The sequence below is a fragment of the Centrocercus urophasianus genome, unplaced genomic scaffold (genome assembly GCF_019232065.1).
Source record: "Centrocercus urophasianus isolate 14NV4802_14NV808 unplaced genomic scaffold, USGS_Curo_1.0 seq_24, whole genome shotgun sequence".
Taxonomy (NCBI): Eukaryota; Metazoa; Chordata; class Aves; order Galliformes; family Phasianidae; genus Centrocercus; species Centrocercus urophasianus.
In genome coordinates this window covers 13,802,985-13,829,508 of record NW_024884800.1, presented here as the reverse complement: position 1 = coordinate 13,829,508, position 26,524 = coordinate 13,802,985, and the positions used below count along the sequence as shown (strand labels likewise).

General features: G+C 39.8%; 1 protein-coding gene across 1 annotated transcript in view; it reads right to left on the bottom strand.

Moving 5' to 3' along the window:
• Positions 1-26,524, bottom strand: part of COL4A6 (collagen type IV alpha 6 chain) — a 121,906-nt gene that overhangs the window by 52,552 nt on the left and 42,830 nt on the right. The window contains exon 3 of the mRNA XM_042825404.1: positions 25,214-25,297. Coding sequence (XP_042681338.1) covers positions 25,214-25,297 — 84 coding nt within the window. The remainder of the gene's footprint in view (positions 1-25,213; positions 25,298-26,524) is intronic.

Here is a 26,524-nt window from a genome sequence, read left to right as displayed (position 1 = left end):
AAAATAGCACAGATTGATCTTAATATCTATAATTCAACATAGTTACGGTTTTTCAGGTGGCAACTAACTTGGTATCTAAATAAAAGATGACTATTAATGTGTTCTCTTTTTCTGCAGAATATAACGTGAATCATCAGAAAATGAACAGTACAGACTTGGTTCTTAAGAATAACACTGGCACTCTACAGGCCAGTTTAAATGCCTGTATCCAATCTCGCCTTTGGGAATTTCTCTCTATTTGTCTCAAGTTCCTGAGAGACCAACTCTGTAAGTTGCTGAGTTAACTATGTTTAAAATCTGAACCTTTCCTAACTTAGTTTGCTCTCCAATTCATAGCCAAACCCTCACTGGACTAGGATCTGAACACTGCTTTTCAGCTCCCTTTTCTTATTCTGGAACATCTAACTATTCTATAAAACTCTGCTGTTGCACAGAAGATGTGTGCCTATAAATCGGCACAAATAAAGTGAAGTTCCAGGACAACAGCCTTGTCCTTTTCCCTCTGATCGTACTGATGCATTACTTCTGTTCTGTACCTTCCCCATCTGATATTCAGTCTTCACGTCAGGACAACCAAACCTTAGTACTGAATACAGCATGACTCTGAAACCATGTCTGAATCTGCTATCTGATCTATGCTGCATGCAGCTACCTCTAAGCCTTACTACAGGATCTGATATTAACATCATAAACAAGGTAAATAAAGTAGCCTTCTCTGGGGGGGAAAAAAAAAGCACATCGATTTTCGTCACTGGACCATGTCTCACTTACTAAGCATGCTGTTTACAAGAAAGAAACACAGCAAAAACTATCATTATCCATTAAGGTCATTCAGCCCCTAAGGATGCTTCTAGTTAGAAGGCAGGAAAGGAAAGTAGGCCATTCACAGATCTGTCCAGTAAGGGGTCAGTGGCAGAACAATAGAATCTCTGCAAGCAGTTTTCCCTGTATTTTGCCTCCCAGAGCCTTCCAGCACAGATTGCTCCACTAAAACAAAATTATCTGTTTGAACAGATAATATTAGTTGAGATTTAAAACTCAGATGGGAACCATTTGCTTATTCAAGATAGGGAATTCAGAGGAAAAAAAAACTCTTCCCAGAGACCTGTTATGCAGCAGAGCCAAGGGGAGTTTTGCAAACACAAACAATTCACTTTTAAGGGAAAAAAAAAAATGGAGCCTGTGAATTCTCATCTACATGTTGCTGGGAAATACACTGACCAAAGCAGGAGTGGAGGGTAGCAGATGCTGTAAACCTGCAAACGTAACACTTTGGCAAGACTCCAGTTATCTCTAGAGGCTTAAGCAGAGCAGGTCCAGGCAAAATTTTAGTGCAGCGCCTGATAAGAAGGAGCGCCAGGCAGCCAGGGGCTGGTTTACCCAGCAGTGACGGAGAATAAGCTGCAATTAGCAAAAATAACTTCAACTGCTGTCAGAGAGCGAGGGAGAAGGGGAAAAAACAAGAGAGGACTCCTCATTTCTCCTAGTAAGTTTTTAATAACGATCAAGATAAGGACGGAAATGAACTCTTCACCTACTTGAATTCCCAGTGGCTAAGGTATATAGCATAAATGATTAATTCCAGCGTTGCTTGTCATCACTTAAATTGTGTGTTTAAGTCCTTGGACATTAACTACGTGGCTGTATTAACACTCCAAAAAGCTTCATTCATTTGTTGGTATAAACTACACTTCCAGTCTGCTTAATCTTTGACAGACAGGTCTCATTGTCCCCAAAATCCCTTGCTACACAATACAACAAAGACCTAAATGACTCTGTAGGCCAGCCCCGCTACCCACAGTGCCCCGCGCTTCCTGCCCACATATCCCTGGAATTCATGACCATGCAGATTACTAAATTACACACTAGGCCAGGGATTAGGCAGGGCTCTTTGTATGGGAGCATCTGAGGTCTGGAAGAAGATTTTACCTGTCACGGTCTGTGCTCATTAGGCCTTGATGAGAGGCAGAAGGAAGCAGCGCTGCAGAAGATCACAAACACTGGTGTGTGATAATCAGCGATCTGTATATGATGACAGGATAACCTGACTGGTGCTGCCCTGCACACAGGTCTGGGAGCTTTAGGCAGACAATAACCAGCCCGCTATTTCCAAAGCAGCTCAGCAGCTACTCCTCTCTTAAAAGGAAAAGAAGAAACCGTTCCCTGCTCTGACAGACTGCAAGCCAGCTAATGGCCTTCAGCCTTCTGGCCAGAACTGAAGTGTCTAAGGGTTAGGAATACATCCTGCAGCTAAGCAAACACACCAACAAGACAAAGAGAGGGGGTATGCTCGCTCATCAGTTACTTTAAATTAGCTGCTAATCAAAGCTGGTATTGCTTCTGATTGTTTTCAGAATGCTTACAAGTTATGTATCTGAAAAAACTGAAAATAAAACCAAGATAATAACGCCTGAATTAACATCATAAACACTTCAAAGATAACACACGCCTTTCATCAATCTGCATGTAAAAAAGTAACACTGCTTCGCACTTCAAAAATCAGAAGTCTTCAGTAGGTCTTAATTTTGATGCAGACATTGAAACACATCTACATCAATATGCCAGATGAGAACAGTTTTTATCCAGCTTTCACATACAGAAGACTGGTAGCTCCAAGCTTTGGCTACCTTTGCCTAGAAGTTCAGTAGCTAACTTACTGTAGCCAGGAAAAGTAAAGGATGGAAAGTCAGAAGCATGGAGAGAGAGAATCCATTTTACAAAACAAGATGTTTTTTCCTTAGGGGGTATCTATCCCTTTCTTGTTTTCCCCCTCTTTGCTTGCTTTCTCTTAGTTTGTCAACAAATGATCACATCATCCAATTTTAATCAGTTAGGTTGATATATCCACATTGGCCTGAAAGATATTACATTTCTCACTGTAATTTGTAAGTAACAGAAATTATCTAAGACATTAGAGATAGAAAGTTTACTGCTTAGTCCATCTTATGGGTTTATATCAGAAGGCAAACCGTGCTAGCAAAACATACTGACCATGGACTCGTACACTACAATACAGTGATGCTGTGGTCCAGCATCATCCTATGACATCAAAGAAGAGCATTAATACACACCATGACATGACAATGTAATTTTAGAGAAATGAAAACGGCCTCAGATCTGCAAAGAGCCTCCTAGCAGCTCACAAAAGAATTGCAAAACCCCAGAAACCCTGGGAGAACAGGCACTGGAAGTGGATTCTGGTTTGCACAGACTCAGCAGGACTCTTTGGATGTTGCTGCCAGCACTCCTTTTGCAGCCAGAGCAGCCACTGTTGAGCTACACAAACTACTCTAAGCCCTTTCCCTAGGAGCCATTAGCAAGGGAACAAGCATTCATTTGCTGTTTGAGAAAAATAAGCAAAGCACACTTTAAACGAATAGAGAAAAACAAATCCCATATTGATTACTGCTGCAAACTTTGTACTTCTCTTGTTCATGAAGTGACTCCAATTTCAGTTAAACCACAACTATCTACAGCAATGTTTTTCCATAGGACATTCTTTTAAGCCTTGTGCCATCCTGAATTTGCTTAGTATGCAATAAACTGTGCCCTTGGCCACACACACACACCAGGCCCCTTGGGACCCTGGATTAAGTTGTTCACAATCCCTGTAGGTATTCATAATGGCCATACAGTCAGTAAGAATAGCAAACCAATGAGTTAACACACCTATCTGGATCTCTGAATAAACGTTCGTCCTCATGGAGTTCTAGATCATCTGAAGACTCCTTTGTCTTCTCACCAACATCTATGCAGACAACTGATTGCAGACAAATGGAGAACAACACTGATGTCAGAGACAAAGGGTCAGGCCCAGTATGGCTCCTTTCCTGCCACTGGTGCTGCCCATACAGCTGATCCTTGCTTGGATGACTTGGCACCAGCAGAAATGTTGCCTTACATCTGTCACTGGCTGGAAATGCATCTGTAGACCAAACCCAAGAGGAATCATGCTACTGTGGAAGGCTAAAGGTTCAGGGCTTCAAAGCAGAATAAAGGAAAAGAAATCTGAGAAATAAAAAGGAGGTAGCTATAAGAAATACAGAGGAGGCACAGCTATACCATCCACCTTCCCTTTGTCCCACAGACTAAAGAGCACACAAGGTAAACCTACAAGAGCCAAACAACAGCCCTGATGTGTAGTGTAAGGCAAAGTGTCTTTGTCTGCGTCAAGGGAACAGACTGTCCTCACCACCACTATGCACCTGAGCACTGAGGATAGGCATGGAAGACTCGTAATGAGTCTACAAGACTCCCAACTCCCTGTTTTTGATGTTTTTTTTTGTTGTTGTTGTTGCTTTCCCCCCACCCCCTCTTCAAACAGCAAAACTAAGGAAGAATCACAAATGCTGAATTGCAGTTTCTTGCAGTTTCACCACCGTTGTCTGGCAAAGGCAGGCTGCAGAGCCTGGGTTTCATTTCCCCAGCTCTCAGAGGTTGCACTCAAGCACAGGACTTAACTCCTAAACACTGGGATTTCACCTCACCTGAATTCCAGGAACAATTCTTTTCTACTGACACCAGTAACATCATAGTGTCAATCATCTTACCTGTTATCTAAAATACCTGCTATTTTCTCCCAGGAATTAAAAAGAAGCCATTGAGAAACTTTGTTGCATAAATTTAAGGGGAAAAAAAAATAATATATATATATATATATATATATATATAAAATATACAGTATTTTTATTATCTTTGTGATACGAGATGGAAGAGAAAGTGGGGAAGAAATCTGGGGTTTCAAGTCTTCAGGTGCTGATTTACCTCAAGTTGCAAATCAGCACTACCTAGTTTGAGAGACCTAGTTTGACAGCAGTTTACGGCTCCACCACTTGTGTTAACTGCTTTTATAACGTTTGTTAAAGAACCAACTGAGACTGTGTAACAGAACTGAAAGTGTAGCAATGACAGCACAGCAGCAAGGTCCTAGGCTGCAGCAAGTGAGGATTTGCTCAAATGCAACAGCCATGGGCACAGAAACAAAGGAAAGAAACTGTTTACCTTCAGAAGGCTTCAGGTAGGCAGGGATCTCCAGCAAAGTACCCTCAGCCTCCACTGCCAACCCATAAATGAGGTCTGGGAAGGGGTTGATCCAGAAGGATCCTGCACCCCTTCCAGTCACTCATGTACATTGCACACACCTGAGCTCCCCTGGGCTGGCCCTGCCTTCCCACAAGGTGGGAACTGGTTCAGGCCATGTCTTAACAATTCCACTACAGACAGAATATTTCATTTTCCTTCCCACTGAAGCACCGTGAAGCGCGTTGCCTTTTCAAAATAACAGCAGCTTCAGAAGCTCTTTCATAAATATACCTAAGACCATCAATATTCAACAAAAGAAGGGATTGGATCCTGATCAGTTTTTAGCCCTTAGGCAGGCAATACTGTCTTGCACCACTGACAGCAAGTTTCAGCTATGCAAGCTACATACCTTCAGCCATCAAATAATAGTCTAACTGGTTGGTTTTTCTTTCAATTAAGCAAAAGAATACCAAGGGTTGATCTATGCTCTAATGATTAAAAATAGGATAATGCAGTTTCTTGTGGTGTTTTCATTGCTCCTTAGCTCTGTTCAGTCTCTGCATGCTATAACACACTCATCTGGTCATGCCTGGCCAGCTGTACACTTCTGCTGCTCACCATTCCAGCCCACTCAACTTCAGGGCAGAGATCATTTCAACACTAAGTCACTCTGTACCAACACATGCCCAGGCTCTTTCTCTGGCTCATGCTCCTTGATAGTCTCATACTTCAACATTGCTTGTACATTGGGAATCATCTCATTTAAAACATGCGGATCCTTTAATCCCTATTATGCCTGCCATGAACACAAATGTTCTGCAGCTTAAAGCAGATGGATGAAAATCCGGATCAGCATTGATGTGCAGCTACAGTTTGGGACAATTCCATGGTTTTGCCACAGCTGTGTGTTCTTCTGCAAAAAACACTAAACTTAATGCTTAGAATAAAAGTTCTTCAATGCAAGGCTTTTTCTGTTGTTTATACAAAGCACAGTTGATCCTGATGCGTAACTGAGGCCCCAGGCCCAGCTATACTGTAAATATTGGAAAGAATCATCAGACCAAAGAAACTACAGTCTTCGCACAAATGTTCATTTTAAAACATGAAGCACTTGGATGTTGTCTTCTAATCCTACTGGAAATAGCATTCTGCTTCCACATTAGTACAGATATTTCACATTGAATGTAATTGTTTGATTCTTCTACAGAAATGGTGCAAGAGATCTCTGAAGTGCTTGTAGTAGCCTACAAGTTAAATCCAAGGAAAAATATTTAAATATTTAAGTGACTAATAAGGAAAAGTAATTAATTTACAGAAAATGTTTGCATTAGTGCTTTTTTTAAAATTAGGCTTAGACACTGAGTATCAGGAAATTCCAATACTCTTGGGCAGACAATTTGTAAATACACTTTTTGTTGAGACTAGAACACAAATTTTATACAGCATGTACAACTCTTTAAATCCTAACCAAACACATTCAGAGGCAACACAGATGAAGAGTGCATACCTAGAACCATAGGTTTTACTCACAAATTAATTTAAACTTAGAAAGCTTTTACTCAGAAAGACGCACGAGAAAAAAAGCTAAGCATATTAGTCAAATATATTTCAGTATTCGTCATCTTGCACGAGTAAGGCTCTTGGAATACAGTGGTTAGAACAGTTGACTCTGAAAGGCTAAAATCAGATCAAATGCTAATACTTACCAAAAAAGAGTAAACTCTAGTAGTCCTGACAAGCAAGTGGTACCTGCTGTGTTTCTGGAAGCCTTCCAAGGCCTATAACTTGAATAGCTAGCTGTACTTAGAAAATATTAGGTTAGAGAGTCTATGATACGCAGTGGTATTTAGGAGCAAGCAAAGGGCACTAGATCTTAGAAACATGAAGAGATTTGTTCAGGGGGCACTCGTAATAAAAACTGCCTAAGACCCTGCTACACCTGAGAGAAATGCTTACGTCCCCATCTGTTCACATCTCATGGTGAAGTGAGCAGATTTGCTGGAGGACAGTGCTGATCAGGCAAGCTTTTGCCAGATTTGCAAACACAAATTGGACAGCAGCAACATTTCCAGTGTCACATAAACTGAGCAAAGTGAGAAAATCCACTAAAACCAGGAGGGATGGTTTAAGGCTAGCGCTCCCCAGTCTCTTCAACATTGTGGATAACCTAGCAGGACTAGATTCAAAAACAAGTTTTCTCTTTGGATAGCCGTATCTCATGGTCTCAAAAGCAGCAAAGATTTTCACTCACACTTAGGTATTTTAAATAATGTTAAGGTTTTGATGTGTTTCTTTAAGTGACAAAATTGTTGAACATACAGGCAGTCATTCTCAAGCCCAACAGACTGGATTACCCACTGCAGATAAAGTCCATTCGTTTTCAGCTCTCTGCCTAGACAGTGGAACTGTTCTGATACTTATCTTCACTTCAGGATATGAGATTATGTATGCATAGCTGCACCCTGAGGATGGAAAGGAGGGCTAACCCTACAGCCTCTCAAGAACAGAGCACTGCATAGCCAGCACACTTGTACTGCAGCAGTTCAAGATCCCATTCATTCACTTTTCCCATAAGCATCACTAAAGTCTGCCCAATGATTTCTTAGTGCTGGCAACAGATTTTCACTAGTGTAAATCACCAGACCTCCAAAGGTAGACTCTGGTATTTCTCTGCTGTTTCTGATAGTTCTCTATACAAAAAGTGCAGAAATACAGCAGAATCAGAGTGAAATCAAGACCTGGTATTCACCAATATTTTCTTAATCACATGCCTGAATTTTAGAAATGTCCTTCTAGAGTTGATATTTACCTACTTAAAACTCCATCGCATACTCAGTATTCAGTGCTCCCCTAATCTTTAACTTAAAAAGTTGAAGTAAACTTTGCTCAAGATTGCAACTAAAACTCAGGTGTTCTGGATCTTCCCAATACAATCACTCTGTGAGGTGCAAAGTAAACAGTCTAGTCCAAGTATAAATATTTAACAAGATACTTGCATCTGGAGCAAAATGGAGCTGAATTAGTGTTCCCTATTTATAACACAAACAGATAAGTTGCATGACAGTGTTAGTACAAACTCCCCTTGCCTATAAATATTTGCTGATACATTTCACCAATAACATATAATGTATAGGAACAGAGGAAGGATTCATTTTGAAGAGATGTGGATAAGCTCCGATTTAGCAGCCTTATCTCACCTGACAGCACCTGTTCCTGACTTCTCTAATAGGAGGAGAAGTATATCATACAACATTCTCCTTTCTACTGACAATAAATAAATAAATTAATTAAAAAGCCCAGTTAAAAATCAGTGACAGAGACCAAGAGAAGATTCTGTTGCGCTTCAGGCATCTCCACTCAACCAGATACTACCTTCTCTTAGAAGATTCCGAAACACCTAAGCCCAAACTCACATGTATTTTTCAAAGACAATTCAGCTACGAACAAGAGCAGCCAAAAAATCTGAGTTATTACAAATGTTCTGCTCCATCCCAGAAGGAACTGCTCACTACTGTTTTATTCTCCCTTCAGCAAGAAACCACCAACAGGTGAGTGGTGAGACATTCTCATCCGTATCACGTATAAATTCTATTCATCTTTTACAAAAGTAGATCGTTTTTGTGTGGCTCTGTAATTTAAGACAGAATAACAAGACAGTAATTCTGACAATTTTTCTTACGCAAGTTTTTATAGGTCAGAAACTTTCATATAATAAAGCCACATTGGTTACAGTGCTCCTCAGCCAAACATTGATGAGTCGCAACATTTTTACAGGGAACACTTCTATCGCTGATCTCTAATGGGGATGGAAAAGATGGAAAATCAGCTTCAAATCTCCCAGAAGCATATAAGTATCTTAAAATCCTCCCATTCACAGTTCTCAGATCATCATCTCTACACACACAAAAGGAATGTGAGAAACTGCTTTAACTCTTCATTGAAAAACAACGCCCTTTTAAACAAGGCCAGGCTATTCTCTGAGCTTCAGTCCATCTGGATGCTCTACTGTTTGAGGTGCAAAACACACAGAATAGCTCACGGCTGTGCCTTGAACATGGTGCTGACTCTATGCTGATGCTTATGCTTACTAGTACACAACCAGGCAGATGCACACATGCATTTAGATGTGGGCTTAAGGTAAGTTTGGGTATACATCAGCAGAAAATTACACACTCACTCCCATGCATCCTGGAAGGAACAGGTCCTCCTTCCTGGTCTGAGCTGTTTAACTGAACTTCCCTTGCAGTTCCATAGCTCATGTTGTGCCTCTCAGGTGGACTGGCCACCCTCTCCAACAGGCACAGCCTGCACAAGTGAGCACCAATGAGACACTTGAGCTGCCTGCCTGTGACTTGAAGCAGCTGTGCCAAGTCACTGCTGACAGAAATAGCAGCTGATCTACGCTCCTGAAGACACTGCCCTAGGATAAACGGTTGAGACAGCACAAAATGGAAACAGCCACAAACAGGAAGTGAATCCCCCAAGGTAACTTTTGCCAGGTCCTCTAAGAATTTTATAGCTGCAGTCTGAAGCACTGAAAGCGATCCCTATTAACATAGTTGGCTACCAGCACAAGAACTGCAGCTGTACTACAATGTGGAAACCTGCCACTGGTGTTTGTTTTTTTTTTTCCCCTCAGTATCTTCCCAATTATCAAACAGGGAACTTACGATTCTTGTTTGTCCTCACGTACTTACTAGACAGAAGCCAGTTGTACCATCTGCTTTCAAATATATAAGGAATAAAGTTGTAAAAAACACTACAGGCAGAACTTCAGGCTTCAAGCCAAATATTTCTCATCTATTAGGCTTTACTCATAAGTAACCCTGAAGTACAAAGAGGGAATATGAAACAAATGCTGAGCTTGTTAGTAAAGCATAAGTGAAAAAACTACATAAGCCACCCTGAACTTATCAGAACTAAGTCAATATTAAAGAATCTTATTTTATGTAACTCATTATTTTGTCCATTATTATGTCCAGTTAAAACAAAGGAAATGTAGTTAAGTGCAGGATTGTTTAATGAGGATGGTTTTCGTTGATTTCCTTTTAAACAAAAAATACTCCCACTCAGATTTCCCTTGTGCCAATAAATGAATTTACTGAAAAAAGTCTAAGGTAGGAAAAAAAAAAAATCAAAGACTTCATTTTCCTCTCCAGACAGAACTGGTTGGTGTACCACTGAACAATGCAACAAGCACCACGATCTCTCAGAAGTGGAAAATAACAATAAATATCTCAAAGCCATTTGGCAAGGGCAAGGAAACCACTCTTTTAATGGCACTGCAAGCCCTAGATGTGAACACAGCAGAACTGTGCTACCCAAAGGGGAGGTCTGGAAAGGATCGTGTATCTGTCGTTTTCAAAGAAGGACTACACAAGCTTCACCACCCTTTCACCTCACACAGCTTATTTTTTTTCTCCAGGGCAAACTGTGATGCAGTAAGACAAAAAAACCAGCAATGTTCCTGCCCACTGCTGGTTGTCCATCATCTGAAGAGAAAATCCTTCACTTCCAAATGATCAAAATTCTTGGCAAAGTCACGACTTAAATCAAATAGTGTTGAGTGTTACCAGCAAAGACAACCCTCTCAGTCTCCTAAGAGGCAGATGGTACTTTTTTTCTCCCTGTGGCCTCATCAAATACCATGCCATATTGATAGTTTGAAAAAGAGAGCTTTACTTTTTTTATTCAATTTGAGTGATGAAAATAAGTGAATATTGAAAGGCCATGTCAGCGTTACAGAACGGTGTAATGCCCTAATAATGGAATAAGCAAAACACATTGTTTCCATTTCTCAGCATATCCCTGTAATGATGTCTCTTATCAGCCATGTCCTTCATGAAATGCTTCAAGGAAAGTCTTCTCTTCAAAGTCAGGAAGAAGCTGACAGAGATAACCTCAAAAGGGCATTCAGCTTGCAAGTGGCCTCTCTTCAAAGTAGCTTAGTGGAAAATCCTTATCAGAGGAGAATTTTACACGTTAGCTTTGATAGCAAAGGAGTTGTAACTCCATTAGAGAGCAAAGACATTTCTGCTAACCTGGCTGAAAATGAGCAGATCACTCACGTACAACTACATGAAACACACTGCATCAAGTACCCCAAATCTACCCAACAGGAAAGCACCTCTGTTTCATTTACTTCATCTTTGTGAATTACTCTAATTAAGCACTGGACTGTTTCAGGAAAAATATTAAATAACTTAGAAACACGGAGTATCCCTGCATGGTCTCTGTAACAAGAAAAGGGTCTCACATGTGCACCTGTGCTATTAGATGTTCAGCACCAGGAGCTTGGGCACTCCCAGCAGCCAGCTCACAGAACTGCTCCTGGAACCTCCTCCAAGCATAATGCCCTGAACTAGAGCTTGGTGAAGTGTCATGAATGCTCTTCTGAAGTGCCACAGCTACCCAACCAGTTATTTTTCACAAAATAAGTCAAGTCCTCATTTTGCAACAGAGATGGGGCTTACAGAAGTGCACTGCCTCCAACTATAGCATCCTATCCACACTACATGTAGCAGTCACACAGCTTCCTTATCAAGTGTGAAAAAGAATTCATTAGGACATATTCTTCTCTAATCTGAAATTCACATGGAACAGCCCACAAAAATAGCTGTTTGAGCAGACAGAAGCCTGAAAACAATTTGCTTTGAAGGCTTGCAAGTGAAGACCTGGCCTCCTTAAAGCTGACAGTAAATCCCTTAGTAACAACTACGGAGCTCAGTTTTCCTCTTCATTATAGAGAAGGGTTCATAACACTGGTAACAAAAGCACACCAGAAAGCAAGCACACTGTTTACAGCAGATAGCATTACAATTACGTTACAAGCCTAAAGACACTTAGATGTGATATACTTGATGCTCTCCCACCTGCTCATGGAAGAACAAGGCAGAACACAGCAGCAACATTAACACTGCAAAAAAAACCCCAAATACCAGCTTTCTGTCACCCAGTGGACAAAATAAAGCCACTGTAAGCAGAATTATTATTTACCCAAATCTTCTCAGGAGTTAACACACATACTAGCTGATAAAAAAAGAAGGGAATGCTTAGAATAGATTAGTTTGGGTTTTATTCCTGATGTTAGAAAAACAGGAGAAGTTTAGTTACTTCACTGCTCTGGAAAAGGTCTAGAGATAACACTTAGGTCATTTATTGCTTCAAGAGAAAATGTTAAATCTTAGGAAAACTTCCTTTAATGTCTGGAGAACAGCGATCCAAGGCTATGAGGAACCAACGGGTGTCCTGTTGCTGCTTTTGTAATGCTTTTGGATTTACAGCTCAAGTGCAGCTGGAGTTATACAGGGAATGACCACCTGCTGCTTCAATTCTGCATGCAGACTTTATTTCTTTCCTTTGAATTTGCTGTGAGGCAGGCTGGACTATATTTCAACAGCTTAGGGTAATCCACAGGCTGATATCCTTCCCAAAATATTTTGTACTGCTAGGAAGACATTCTCTAATTAAAGTGAGACACGAACAATGTCTTCTGCTATTTTCTCTTTCACATCTCAAAACTCATGGAGAGTAAGTATGTTTCAGAAGAACACATTTCCTATTTTCAGAGGTTTATTATTAAGAAATACAGTGCATCAAGTTTTTGGTATTTTATTTCAAAAGATTTTCTACAAATACACCTACTTTCCTGAAAATAGAGTTGAACAAATAGCAGATTTCTTGACTGAAACTTGAGAAAACACAACTATAATAATTCTCAGAGTGAAATCACTTTGGTGCACCAATTGGCCCCTACTGTAGGTCTGTAGCTGCCCTCCCTGCAGGGCTTCCACCATCTCAGCTGGGATCCTCAGTCATTAGTTGTCATCATAAAAGAAATGCCATTACAACATCATGTCAGTATTCAAAATGGCCAACACAATCAGTAAGTATCAAAGGAAATCAAGCTTCACAAAGAGAAAATCTGCTTAAAGATTTGCTAGAAAATACCCATTATCTGTACTTCACATGTAAGAATATCCTGGTCTGCGCTCAGCTGTTCACCGAGCATGATTCATGATGACAGGGTAAGCAGTTCCTGACATGTTTGTGGAGCTACAGTAAATCGTGTTTCCAACAAAACATGACTGATAAGCATGCACTGTGATTCACAGGGAGAGCTGAGGGGAAGCACACACAGCTCCAAATGACTGGGACCCACCAATGCTCTGCATCTTCCAGAAAGAGTAACTGCTGCTGTTCAGGCAGTGATGTCTTTCATTGTTAATCCATCCAATTAAGTTGTCACTGCAGTTATAAATTCAAGGTACAAAAGCATTTTTATGCTTATGATAAAAATATTACTGAACAGAACAATTCCATGAAGCCCGCGATCAGTGGGAGAGGATTCTCATTTCAAAATACCTCATTGGTTCTATGACCTACATGATATCTAAAACACAGCATATTTTCAGGCTGCTCCTATGTAAACTGACTGCTTTGCAGAGCTCAAAATCTGCATAGAATGAGAGACATCCACCAAATTCTCTCTCAAGATGCAACAGTTTGCAACAAACATAGCTATGGCAAGAATATCCTGTCTGATGCATCTATTGTTATTCCCCCCCACACACACATTTAGAACACTTGATTTTACTTTTGGAAACTAACAGGAAAGTGAAATGCTCAGACACAAGTGAGCATATGTTGCCAATCTGGTAATAGAGATGTGAGCATTATTCATTTGGTGTTGCAGCAGATTTGCCAGTGTGCTAACACGTACTCCAGCTTCAGAAGCAGGCAGAAAGGACACAGCTCAGCTAAAAAGCAAAGCTAGTTCTGCTATTCTGTCCCAGCACAATATTATGCACTGATGTGAACACAAATCTGAGAAAACTATCTCAAAAGCATTATAGAACTCTGGAAGACAAAATAATGCAGAGTCGCACTACCCATGGCACTATCACTGGATACTAAAAAATCATTTACTATACACTGAGGATTCAGCAAGTGTTGAGTGATTTTGTTAGAGGTTATTCTTTGATCACTTCAATTACAAGAAGCTTTAAAAGACAACCAGAGATGTCTTTCTGGTAGTCCTTCAAAGTAGTGCACTGTTGGTATTGTATTTATTTTGGATTAAAATCAGATTTTAAATTACTTTGATTTTTTGTTTATTATTTTTGGCAATACACTGATTAAAAACACATTTTCAAAATCACCCACTATTAAAAATTGCAGTTACATCTAAGATGCTTTTCAAATTACTAAAATGATATTACTCATACATCCTTTTTTTTGTTACAGCTCCCACCTAACCTTCAAGTTCTCCACATTGGCAGTCCCACAGAAGGTCAAACTGTGTAAAATGTGTCATACAAAAAGGAGCTTAACATTCGACAGAACAAGCATATTTTTACAACCATCTCTAAGGGAACTATTACTTACTAGGTACCAACAGCTGAAATGTCTCTAATGAACAGCTTGAAAAGAGGACACCGCCATGCAATTGAGTTTCTCTTATTTTTGTAGAACAAGGTGGAGAGAAAATTGATACTCTTCTTTATCTTGTTATACCACTGTCTCTCTTTTAGCACACTCAAACCTCGGAGCCTTTCACAGAAAATCTTTTAGAACTCGTCATACATGTTATCCATCATGTTATCATAACACTCACCATGTTATGCCCTCACTCCTACATACAAGCTCAGAACACACCATCCCTGCTCACTGTTCCCTCGTCTTTCTTCAGAGCTGCACACTCATCTTTTTACATATTTCTTCACACAACCTACACTAACAACCAGATTCTCAGCCACACCAGTCTGTACCCTACACACTGTTCACTCATCTTCTATTCCAACTTTGTTCAGCTATTCAGATATCTCCATAAGCCTCCCAAAAAAGCCACCATTCCCTTTGCTTTTTTCCTAAGGTCACCTACATGAGATGCCTGTTGTGATAATTCCTGTTCTTCCTGTTCAATTTTCTTCTCCACTAGGTATTTAGAAAGTCACCCCTGACTTCTTTCACCTTTCCTGCTACACAAGAAGCTCCCTTCCCCCTCCCTCTTTGCCTTTTATTCATGACCAAGTTATAATATTTTAAAAACAATCCTGCAATTATTCTAAGAACACTTTGTAATATAGATGAAGTTCAGCAATAGATTACAACTTCAAGTTCTTCCTATCTGTTTCCCCCAAGCACAGACTTTTCTCAGATGTTCAAGGTGCCAGAAAGCTCTATTTGCTAATTAATTCCCTTCTACTCCTAGATATAAATGGCTTTGGAAGAAGTCAACTTTATTTTTAAAGTTCCCAGAGAGGTTGCATCACACAGAAGGATCAGATAACATACCCCAGAATCCAGTTGATAAGCAATAAAAGCTTTGAAATAAACCTTTTTCTTTCCCACCAATAAATCACACACAGAATCACAGAATCACCCGGGTTGGAAGGGACCTCAAGGATCATGTAGTTCCAACCCCCCTGCCTAGCAGGGCCACCAAACACACACATTCAGATCAGGTTGCCCAGGACCCTGTCCAACCTGGCCTTAAACACGTCCAAGGACGGGGCATCCACAACCTCCCTGGGCAGCCCGTTCCAGGGCCTAACCACTCTCCTTGTAAAGAACTTCCCCCTAACATCCAACCTAAATCTTCCCTCCTTCAACTTGGATCCATTTCCCCTAGTCCTGCTGTTGTCAGCCCTTTTGAAGAGTTTACTCCCCTCGTGGGTGTAGGTTCCCTTCAGGTATTGATAGGCTGCAATGAGGTCACCCCGCAGCCTTCTCTTCTCCAGGCTGAACAAGCCCAACTCCCTCAGCCTGTCCTCATAGGGGAGGTGCTCCAGCCCCCTGATCATCTTAGTCGCAGAGAATGAATGGGCCTGGGATTCAGATCCCCTTTCTTGGTGTGTGTTTTTTTTTCTTTTTTTTCCCTCCATTCTGGTTCCCCCCCCCCCCCATTTTACTTCTTGTATTACCTTTCAAAAACTCAGGGAATGCTTGCTTATTTCCATTAATGGCACAAGTATTAAGTACCATAGTCAAAAAGAAGCATTAACCCACAGTACTGCTCCCCCCCCTCCCACTATAGATGCATGTTTTCTCTTCAAAAGAAACTACCTCTAAACAGTTTTACAGTCTCAGCCACCATGGAAAGCTGAAATGCACCAGGGATATCCTGACTTCTGAAGTTTGTGGTCTCCTGCTTGAGAAAGTCTGTGATTCACACCAATACTGCACATTTTTCCCAGAAAATGAGGACACTTAGCCTGGGGGATCCATGCATTTGGCTTTACTTTCAACTAATTGGCACTACTGCCTCTTTTGCTACTACAAACAGTTTTGCCCAGTTAACCATCTTCAATTGTTTGCTCTATCTGGCTGCAGGCTCCATGACTGGCGTACTTCCTGCCTATCTGTTGCTTAATTAAGTTTGTTTTGTAGTAATCCCTGCTGTCGGCTGTTTTCCTGGCTCATAAATTGCCTCCTAACCTGACTGTCAGCCAAATCTCTTAGAACCAGGCCCTGCTCCTACATTGGTTCTGTGATAATTCTGTTCCTGATAGGCTAAGTTACTCAAGTGAACACAAAGAAAATGTCATACCTTTCATTTACTGCCAACGGAAACTCTTTTAAAAAGGCTCCTGTTTCTTCAAAGAGGCACCTCTTCTCATTTTAAGAAGCTTAGAAAATAATTAGTAGCATATACAGTACCAAAAATATGGAAACAATCACAATTAATTAGATGTTGAGCAATTTAGGGATGAAGTGAGAGAGGCAGGGAGAAAATGGGATTTTAAAGATAACTTAACCTAGAAAAGATGGCTGAGATGCAGTCTGATGGCTGAGATGCAGTCTAAGTGGAAAATCCCATACAAGAATGACATAGAATGCAATGGAAGAAAGTGCTGATTGGGTTATTTCAAGGCAGGACATGGGTTAGCTCTTGTCTATTAACTGAAGTAAGTCCTGAGCCACCTCTCAGATGTAAGAGGGCACTAATCATCTCTTTTCAATCCAGACACTGTTGCAGTAGTCACCAGACAAAAATCTACATCCTTGGTTAAGAAAAGGCCCACCTAGATGCTACTGAAGTTCATATTAACATTTGGTCTTCGTGTCTTTGAATGAACATTGGAAAGTTTCTTCCCTCCATGAATTGTTTTCTGACTGCTAGGTGAAGTGGCCGATTGAAAATAATCTTAGGAACATTTACAGCTCTTCATTAACTGTGGAAATATGAATAACAAGAGAAAGTAAAGAGTCAGTGTTCATCCTATTCTGAGGAGTTGTTTGGAAAGTAAAATCATGAATTCCAACACTTCATTCTATAGCTAATAAAGATTTAATTTTTAACGAAAAAATAATGAATTAGGTGGATGCTTTCACACGTCAGTACTTAAAAAGCAGGACTACTGACTAGGAAACAGTTGTTAAACTCTGGTTTGTCCATGTGGAGCAGAACTGTAGTACAAGTAATTGTTAACATCTTCGGGCTTAGAGAAAGATATAAAGCTGGAACACAAGGTCAGCCAAGGCAAGGCTCCACAGAGGGAGGGAGGGAGAAGGGTTGTCTGGTTGCACCTTCCCATCTATCTACACACAAACCTAAATCACACACAAACTGGATAGAGTGATGGCATTGCCTTCAAGGGGGACAGGCCTGTACTCACCCAAATTACCAGCAGTAGCCATGGCAGCTGGTAAAAGCAAGAAATTAAGCATTTATTCCCAGAGTAATAAGCCTGTATCCTTGGCTCACAGTGCCAGCAGCACAGAGGGAACCATAGTTTATCCTTTTTTCCAATCATAAGAACATACCACAGAATATGGCAGAGCAATCCAACTCTGCCAACACCTGACTTCATGTCTTTCAGGAATCAGGAACAATTCAGCTTAAATCCATATCTGTAAAACCTCACTTCTGAGAATCTCTGAGAAAGACTTTTTTTGGACTAGAAAGGAGAAATAGACAAGGCAGTCAGTCACCTGGTGAAGAAAGACTATGTAATTTCTTCTTAATCTACCACATCTCAAGGTATTGTAAGCTGAAGCATTTTTAAATGTTAAAAAGAAAAGAAACAAATCATCATAGGTTACAACAGTTAAACAGTGACAAATAATTCTTTGCTGTGATTTTCCAAGCCATCTGGAAGTGCTCTGTAGAGCACAGCTTGAGAACCTACGTTCTGGTTGAGTTAAAAAATAAGCACTGGCCCCCACTGCAATTACAAGATACTCTCCCCTCACAAACAGACCTAAACAGTTACAGGTCACAGAGTCAACTCAGCCACCCTGGTAACACAGTAATGCTATGGTTTCTGGTAAGCTTCTGAAGTAATCAAAATTTTCACAAGATGTTTCCTAGAACGTGTTTTACCTCATACAGCACACACCTCTTCAATCAAACTGCAAAAAACAAAACAAAACAAAAAACCATGGAGGCAGCTACCAGAATCTCCCTAGTTATGTTTAACACAGTTCTCCATTACTGAATTTTAAGTCTATAAGACAAGAGCTTGTCCCCCTGAGAAGGCTTCAGACATACTTAAGATTATGTGTGATCACACTGGACTTTACAGAAGAGCAAGTTTAGAAACCCATTGCACAAGGGATCCTTTCAAATGCAAAAAGACCTGCTTTATTTGTGCTCTGGTGTGGTTCTCATTAGAAGGGTAGGCTCAGTGTATTTAGGTTGGGTCAGGAGGACACGTACAATAATTGCTTAATGTCGAATTTGGCAAAGTTAGTTTTATTACTTGAAAAAAATAATCTTGGCAACTGTTAAAAAAGCAGCTGGCATGAAAGTTGTTTGACTTAACTGTTACCTCATTTTCTCTCATAATATTGCCAAAACTTCGTAACAACACAGAACAGATGGTTGACATCTTTAAATTTTAGAGATAACTCTCTTCCCCAGTCATATAATGGCACTTCATTTGCTTAACCAGAAGAGGTTTTAAACAACAATTAACCATCATTTACATATATTCCATATGTAAGAGCCAGATTTACTACGGGTGACAGCACTGCAATATTATCAAAGCTGCAACATATCACAATAATTTGAAAGTGCAGCTCTTACATCCACATTTGGAGAAGTATTTAGCTCCTTAATGACTGCTAGTGCTTAGAAGCCTTGGTAGACGGCAGCCTTGCACCCAAAGCTGCCATGTGCATTCACTTACAATGCAGTCAGTCTATCTTAGAGTTCAAAGATATTACATAGTCATCTGGTACAGAAAGGTGGAGGGAAGGAGAGAAGTTGGAAAGGCTTGATGAAGTCTCTTACATGAAGCAAACATATGCAGAAGTCCAAGAACTTTCCTTTTCAGATAGGGCTAATGGGCAGTAAAATGACACAGATGACAAAAAGCAGGCCAAGAATATTTTTTCAAGCAGTATTTCCAGACACTGGTCAGGAAGGAGACTGCACTTTTGAGAAGAAGATGGTAGGAATTCTTCAAATGTAGATAGTGAAGACAGGGAGGAGGAGTTCCTGAGAAGAATCACAGAAATGGGTTATGTCCTGGCAGGAAGAGGTGAAGTGGCAACTAAGAGAGCAGACTGACTTAAAAATATGCTGGTGTTGAAAAGTGCAGAGAGGATGAGAAGGAAGACTTAGTTAAACACAGGAATTGACTTATGGCATATTTAAGGAGACCACAAGACATTCATAAGGAAAAAGATATGGTTGGATGTACAACTACACAGCATGAAAAAAGAAAAACAACTCATTATATTGAGGCATTTTCCATCAAATGGAAAAACAGAAGAAAGGATTGTAGAAGACAGGAGAGGGGAAACACTGCTGCCTAACAAGGCCTGCCAGATCCTAACCTCTGAGGTCTGGACACAAGATTTTAACATAGCTGGATTGGACTCTGTCTACATTGCAGCTGGAAAGGAAGAACCTACAATAACAATCACAGAAGCCTGGAGGTAAAGCTCAAAGATTATAACAAAACATACATGCAGCCTGGTCCAAACACTGCTGTTCTTTTACAACAGAAAAAAACTAATTGGCTGTTCTTATCCTGAAGATGAACAGAGAAATCTCAGAGTGCAAGTAACAAGGAGAGAAAGTCATGGAGTTTTACTTCACAGATCGGTCAACCCTGGATGACGAAGAATTCACTATCGAATTAAGCAGCATTTCAGTCCCACTTCATTCATCTAACCTCCTTTTTTGAGTTCACATGCACTAGATGGCTAATTCCATGATCCTGCATATGAATTCAGGAGCATTTGCTAGTGGACACTGCCTTGCTTGATCATGCTTACACACAGCAAGAACTAATTACAATGACTGGTAAGTGGCCAACAGTTTTCAGGAACTTCTATAATGCAATAATCCTCTTCATCTGAGATATGAAAATATCCCTCAAAAATAACTATAAAATGATCCCAGTATTACCTCTACTATGCTGATGAATGAGTTAGTATGCTAAGATAACCTGTCTTGGCACTGTTAGTTTGAAGGAAGTATCTTACAGCTTGGTTTGAGAGTCAACCTGCAGTGTGTAGATATCAAAGTGGCACATACCACTATGTCTTACTGTGCTTGTCAAGATAGGTAGGAAGAAGAAAATAAGTTTGTATAAAACACTCTTCCAAAAAAAAAAAAAAAAAAAATCATTTTGTGGAGCTGACACATAAATTGTATCTCATTAGCAAGTCCCTAAACTGCTCCAGTTAGTGATCAAAGCCAAATTCAGCAAATATCCAAAAACACAAGCTGTAATATTACAATTTATTGTATCATTACAATAATACAATAGCAGAGGAAAAAAAAAAAAAAAAAAAAAAAAAAAAATCAACCTTCAGCTAACTATCAGGAGAGACACTTTGTGCCCCTTGTAAAACAATGAGGGGATTATTTCCAGACAAATGTTAAGATCTCTTGCCAATGCAACATAAGCTTATGCTAGATAACAATTAGATTAAATCACCCAGAGTTGTGACTACAGGTTATGCAGTTCAGTACATGGATGTTGAGGCTCTATCATTTTCCAACTGCTTGATTTGCAGTTATACTAACAGAACTGGACTGCCCACAGATAACTTACACAACGCTTACACATCTCTTGGTACACTACCCTTTTATTCAGATGACAACTGCCTTTTAAATTATTTTTATTTTTTTTTTAAATAAGTCTGGCAGATTTTGCTTAATCTCCTACACTTACCATGTTCTGCTTCACACTGTAGTTCAAGTAGCACACAAACAGGATTTCTTTTGAATGAGAATAGGTCAGAAGACAGGCTCCAGATCTTGATACACTGCAGTGGTCTCTCTCAGTGACCACACTAGATTTAGTGTCAAGTGTCCATCATGTCCTCAGCTGTCTAATTCTCTAGCCAAACACACTCCTTCACAATCACATCAACTGCTAGAAATAACTGCAGGGCAGATTTTTCTGATATAGATGTTCTAGATACACCAGTAGACTTGCAATTATCATATCAAATTTTAATGGACTTCAGAGAACACATGATGCAAGAGAGAAATTAGCTGATATGATCACATTACAGAAAAAGATTAAATTTAAATTAAAAATACCCAGCTCTCAATGTACAGTTTTAAGCTGTAAAGGCTGCTTAATCACCATTTCTACTGGTTCATTTGAAAAGCTTTGGAAACAATTTCCAAAATATTTTTTTCCTTGAAATTCTTCTTCAGGTGGAAGAGAAGACTTAATAAAAAAATGAAATATTATTATCAGCTGAAGAGCTCCAGAACATGTTGAGTAAAGTTTAAAGTAAATCCTTGTACTGTTTTAAATTCCAAGATAAGTGAGCAGGCATCAGGAAAAGGTAAACTTGCAACGACAACTGCAGCTGCTAGTTTATCTTTGCAAGTGTTTGAAGGTATATGACAGCACATGGAAACAAAAAAGCCAGCACTACCATAAACCAATGCAAAATGAGCTGCACAGATGAAATGTTACAGATCATCTACTATTTAGTGCTTCTTGTAGTGACAGACAGGGCAAAGTGTCCTCTTGGTTACTGTTGATTTATCTGCAGTGTATTTCTGAGCAAGATAATCACCAACAGAGTAAAAGATTTACAAAGGGCATTATCCCTGCCCACAAATTGAATCTAAAAGTGAGAAAGGGGAGTGAAAAGTTTGTTTTAAATATAGTAATTTCTTCTGATAGTCCCCAAAATGTTCTAGATGTAGGTCACTCAAACAGAAAGAGACTACATATATTTGAAATTCAGCCTTTCATTGGAGACTAGCATCAGATTTTACATTTGCTTTTTCACTCCATTAAAATTTCATAGTTGTTTTTTCCATCTTTCTACTTGTACCCATCAACAGATGTTCTGAAAGGGGATTGTATGTTAAAATGTAAGCATGCGATTGGGCTGTTGCCCTTTCCAAAAAGGCTACAGGCACCGGGGTACATTTGGGTACCTTCACTATCAGAGTAGACTTACTTTTAAAGTCACAATCACTGCCAGCCAAAAAAAAAAATGAGTGTAAAAATACTGAGATTCAGAAACCCCTCACTTTGATCTAAAAACTCTACCTGTAGTGAGCATTTCTCACACTAGCTTTTTATTTTAAATAGCATTACATTAGATTTCGTATTAAAAGTCAGCACAAATTCTAACTGCATTTTAGAGAAACTGGAACAATTATATCCAAAGTTCTTAGATATCTTACCTCTTTAAGTCCAATCTTTTCATTAGACCTCTGAGAACTTCTAGAGAAGGTCCTAGGTGGGACCTTCCAGAGAAAGTAAAACCTTTCCAGCAAGAACTAGACTTCTGCATAATCACTTCAGTTACTCACAGAACTTTAGCAAATAGGAACTGACACAGATGCCACAGCGTGGCCCATGAGTTTTGCCATTAAATTACACAGAGCCAGGCTTTTCACCAACTTGCCATACAAGGGCCAATTCCACAGTATTAGCTAAGGATGAAGGCTTGAAAGTAAACTGGATTAGATTGGACTTCATTAAGCAGCCTAAAATGAGCACCAGCTAGCATTAAGGCTTTCCTGAGGCAATGCAAGCTATAGGGACAACTACCAGAAAGGAACCTTTGCTGCTGCAGAAGATGCACTGTACCACTCTGCTGGCAGAACTCCCCAGGAGGGTGCTAGACAAACACTGCAGCACCCTACCCTTCCACAGAAATGATTCATGCTACAGAGATTGTTCTTCTAAGTTCTAACTTAAAAATGAGAAAGTTACAAAAAAGAAAAGTAGTATTTTGTACATGCATTGACAGACCATAATGAAAACATGCACACGGAGATACGGGGTATTACATACCTACATTCCATTTCTAGAAGTACCTAACTAAACAGGCAGTAGACTTAGACATTTTTGCAAGTGTTCCTGCCCCACTCCACCTTTTATTTAAGTGTGTGATCACTAATAAGTTTATCACAGTTCATCAGCTTGATCTGATCAGCAGCACATATAAAGGACGTTTAAGGACACTGCCTACATCGTTTTCAATGAGTTGTCAGCTCACTGCCATGAAAAAACTGCCATTTTTCTTGAGTTTTTCAGCAATTTCCTTCATTTAAAAAGAAAGCTTAGCTTTATGCTTGTCAGATTAGTTGTGCAAACTGACAGCTGAATTTTTTTTTTTTAAATACATGAAAAGGATTCAGGGCATGGTTAGAGTCCTGTCTCATATTTGCCTTTTCTAAGCTTAAAGGTCTTGCAGCAATGCATGAGAAGCTAGGCAGAAAGCCAGGGAACTAGCCTCAAGCTGTATGATCTCCTCCAAGAAACAAACAGTGCTGTAGGATAGATAATCACACTGTCCCCTTTCCCAGTTCCATCAGTTACCTCCCTGTCCTCCAACATGGCAGGACTCCAGTAGCTGTCTGCAGATGTCCAAGAAGGTGTCAGCAGGGCTCAGTAAGGCTTGATAGAGGCAGTGTTGTAATAGGGACTGATTATCCCTTCTAGCTGACAGCTTACTCTACAGACAGGTCTCAGTAGGATGAAACTTATGTTTAAAGGCCTGAAAGCATCTACTGATACAGGTCACGTAAGGAACAAGCTAAAAGCCAAGTGAGTTCTCAGGTCAGCAAAGAAAACAGACTAAAATCTTTGTGACATCTTAACAAAAGAGATACCAAGAGCTCAAACTGCAAGGTCAACACTGTTGTGGCCAGTTCAAACAATCAAGTTGAACCCCAGGAATATAAAGAGACAGAAGAATGATGCTCATTGCTATCCAAAGGTCAAAGCATTTAGAGGATATTCTGTTCCAGAACCAAACCAGGCCTGTGCCTTACCACATCTAATCACAGTGTTGAGTAATTGGCATTAGCTCATATTTTAGGTTGAGAATTTCCTTACGAAGTTCTTCTGCTTATCTGTTCAGACATGTTTCCTACTCTGCCACACAATGATTTTAAAGAATTTTTGTTCTTCCAGGGCAAACATCATCAGTTATCAATTAAGAATTCACGCTCAAGTCTGTCTGTAACTAGGGAAACATTTAAGCATATGTCTAACATCATTACTAAACAGCAATATTTTCCTAAGCTCACTCCTAGAAAGCAATGCCTTGAGTTTACCCACACATCACTGAAAGACACATGGAAAAAATACATTAAAATTGTAACTGCAAAATGAAGTTGGCAGCTCTTCATTGCCCTAAAACAGGAAGTAGCCAGCTATGCTAAGGTTAAAACCCTTCCACACAATCAAATGAAATTAAGCTGTTTTAGAGAAACATTGCTTAAACATTTGGTTTCTTCAAATGCAAAACTGACAGAATTGCTCTAGCTAACAAAAGCTAAAAAAATATTTCCCTATTTTTTTATTTTTTTTTTTTTATAGGGAAACAGATTCCTTCAGACTTATTTCTTCACAAGCAAGTACCAAAGACAAAAATACTTCCACAAACTAATAGAAGCTATTACAGTAAGGATAAAATCCATACTGGAAGCCCACAGTAATTAGATTTTTCTTTTTAATTGTTGTAATCTACTTAAAGACAATCTGACTTCTTTTGAACCAGGCCTCTGACTGCATAAAGAAGAAAGATTCCATTAAACTTACTGCAAAGCTAATGACTTGAAAGCCCTTAGAAGAGCTTTTGAAATCCTGGTCAGGGACATTACAAATGCAGTTGGTCTTCTTCACTTTTGTTGTTTCATGAGGTCATTAGATTCAGAATTACACAAACTTGATTTTCTTTTTCCTTTACTTGATAAGAGAGGCACGATAAATAGTTGCATTAGCATACAAAAACTTACCCTCGCACCCTTCTCTGGGAAACATTTGCATCCAGCACTGCAGTCACGTCCTCCACACGGCCCACTGTAAGACTTCTTTCCACCCTATTAAAAAAAACAAGCGACTTTTATAACTATTGGTCTGCTGAAGATCTTAAATTATGTTCAAATTTCAAAACTTTTCAAGCTATCTTACATCTGCTGTGTGAATTTGCTGGGAAATAAATAGCAAAATATATTTGAAATTTTACTTCTCCTTAATTGAATAATTTTCAAAATCACCAAATATTTGGAAAAAAATCATAAGCACTTATGATGGACGAGTACATTTACATGAGTTAGCAATAAGCATTTTCTAGGGCTACCAAAATGCACATCGTTACACGCTGCTTTGAGATTCACAATACACTAACTAGGCATAAATAGAACTGGCACCTCAGTCATTCTGAACATCCAAATATCTCCACATCACGAGAAATACCAAGGCATCACCTTTACACATTTTGGCCAGGAATGCCACAGACACAGAGACAAGAGGGTGGGAGAAGGTGGCATTCAGATCCATAAGGAGATATACGAGGCGGGCAGGGGGAAACATCAGTGTTTGAACAGATATGAAAATCCCCACCTCGGTCAACACAGATGTGTTGACAAAGCTGCTCAGTTTTAAACAAACCACATCCCCTTCCCACAGCAGTGTTTACAGCCCTTGCAACGCCACCTGTCAATTAAGGGCAACTGAGAACAGATGCACAGCATTTTGGAGAAGAAACACTTAGGATTTTACTCCCTATGAAAAGAAGTCAGCAGAACAACCAAAAAGGTCTCGTCGCCACTTGTTCTTCCTACAGGTGTAGTGACAAAGGCTCTGCTTTTAAGCCCTCTGTGTTAACACGCTCAGGCACACTTTCTGCCCTTGATGCTGAATTGCATTTTGCTGTGGAGATGAATTCACACAAAGATGGTTCTGGATAAAGACCACACAGAGAATAGAAAAGGACAAGGGGAAGCAACACCTCTGCTTACACTGCAGGGAGTTACGGCACCAGGAGGCCAAAGGCACTGCCGCACACAGCACTATGCATCAGCCCAAACGCCTGCACAACTGTCCTCGGGTTTTCAAAGTCTGAATGAAGCAAATTGAAGATCATCAAGGTGACCAACTAAGAGCTTAAACAAGTTTAGACTGGATTTGAACATTTCCTTCCTAAAAGCATTCACAGAAAATACTTTTCAAGCCTTTAAAATTTCCTGACACCTGTCGAGTGAGGAACGTAAAAAATGAAAGGCAAGTCAGGCAAGTTTCTCATGCAGCTTTGAACTCCTTTATGT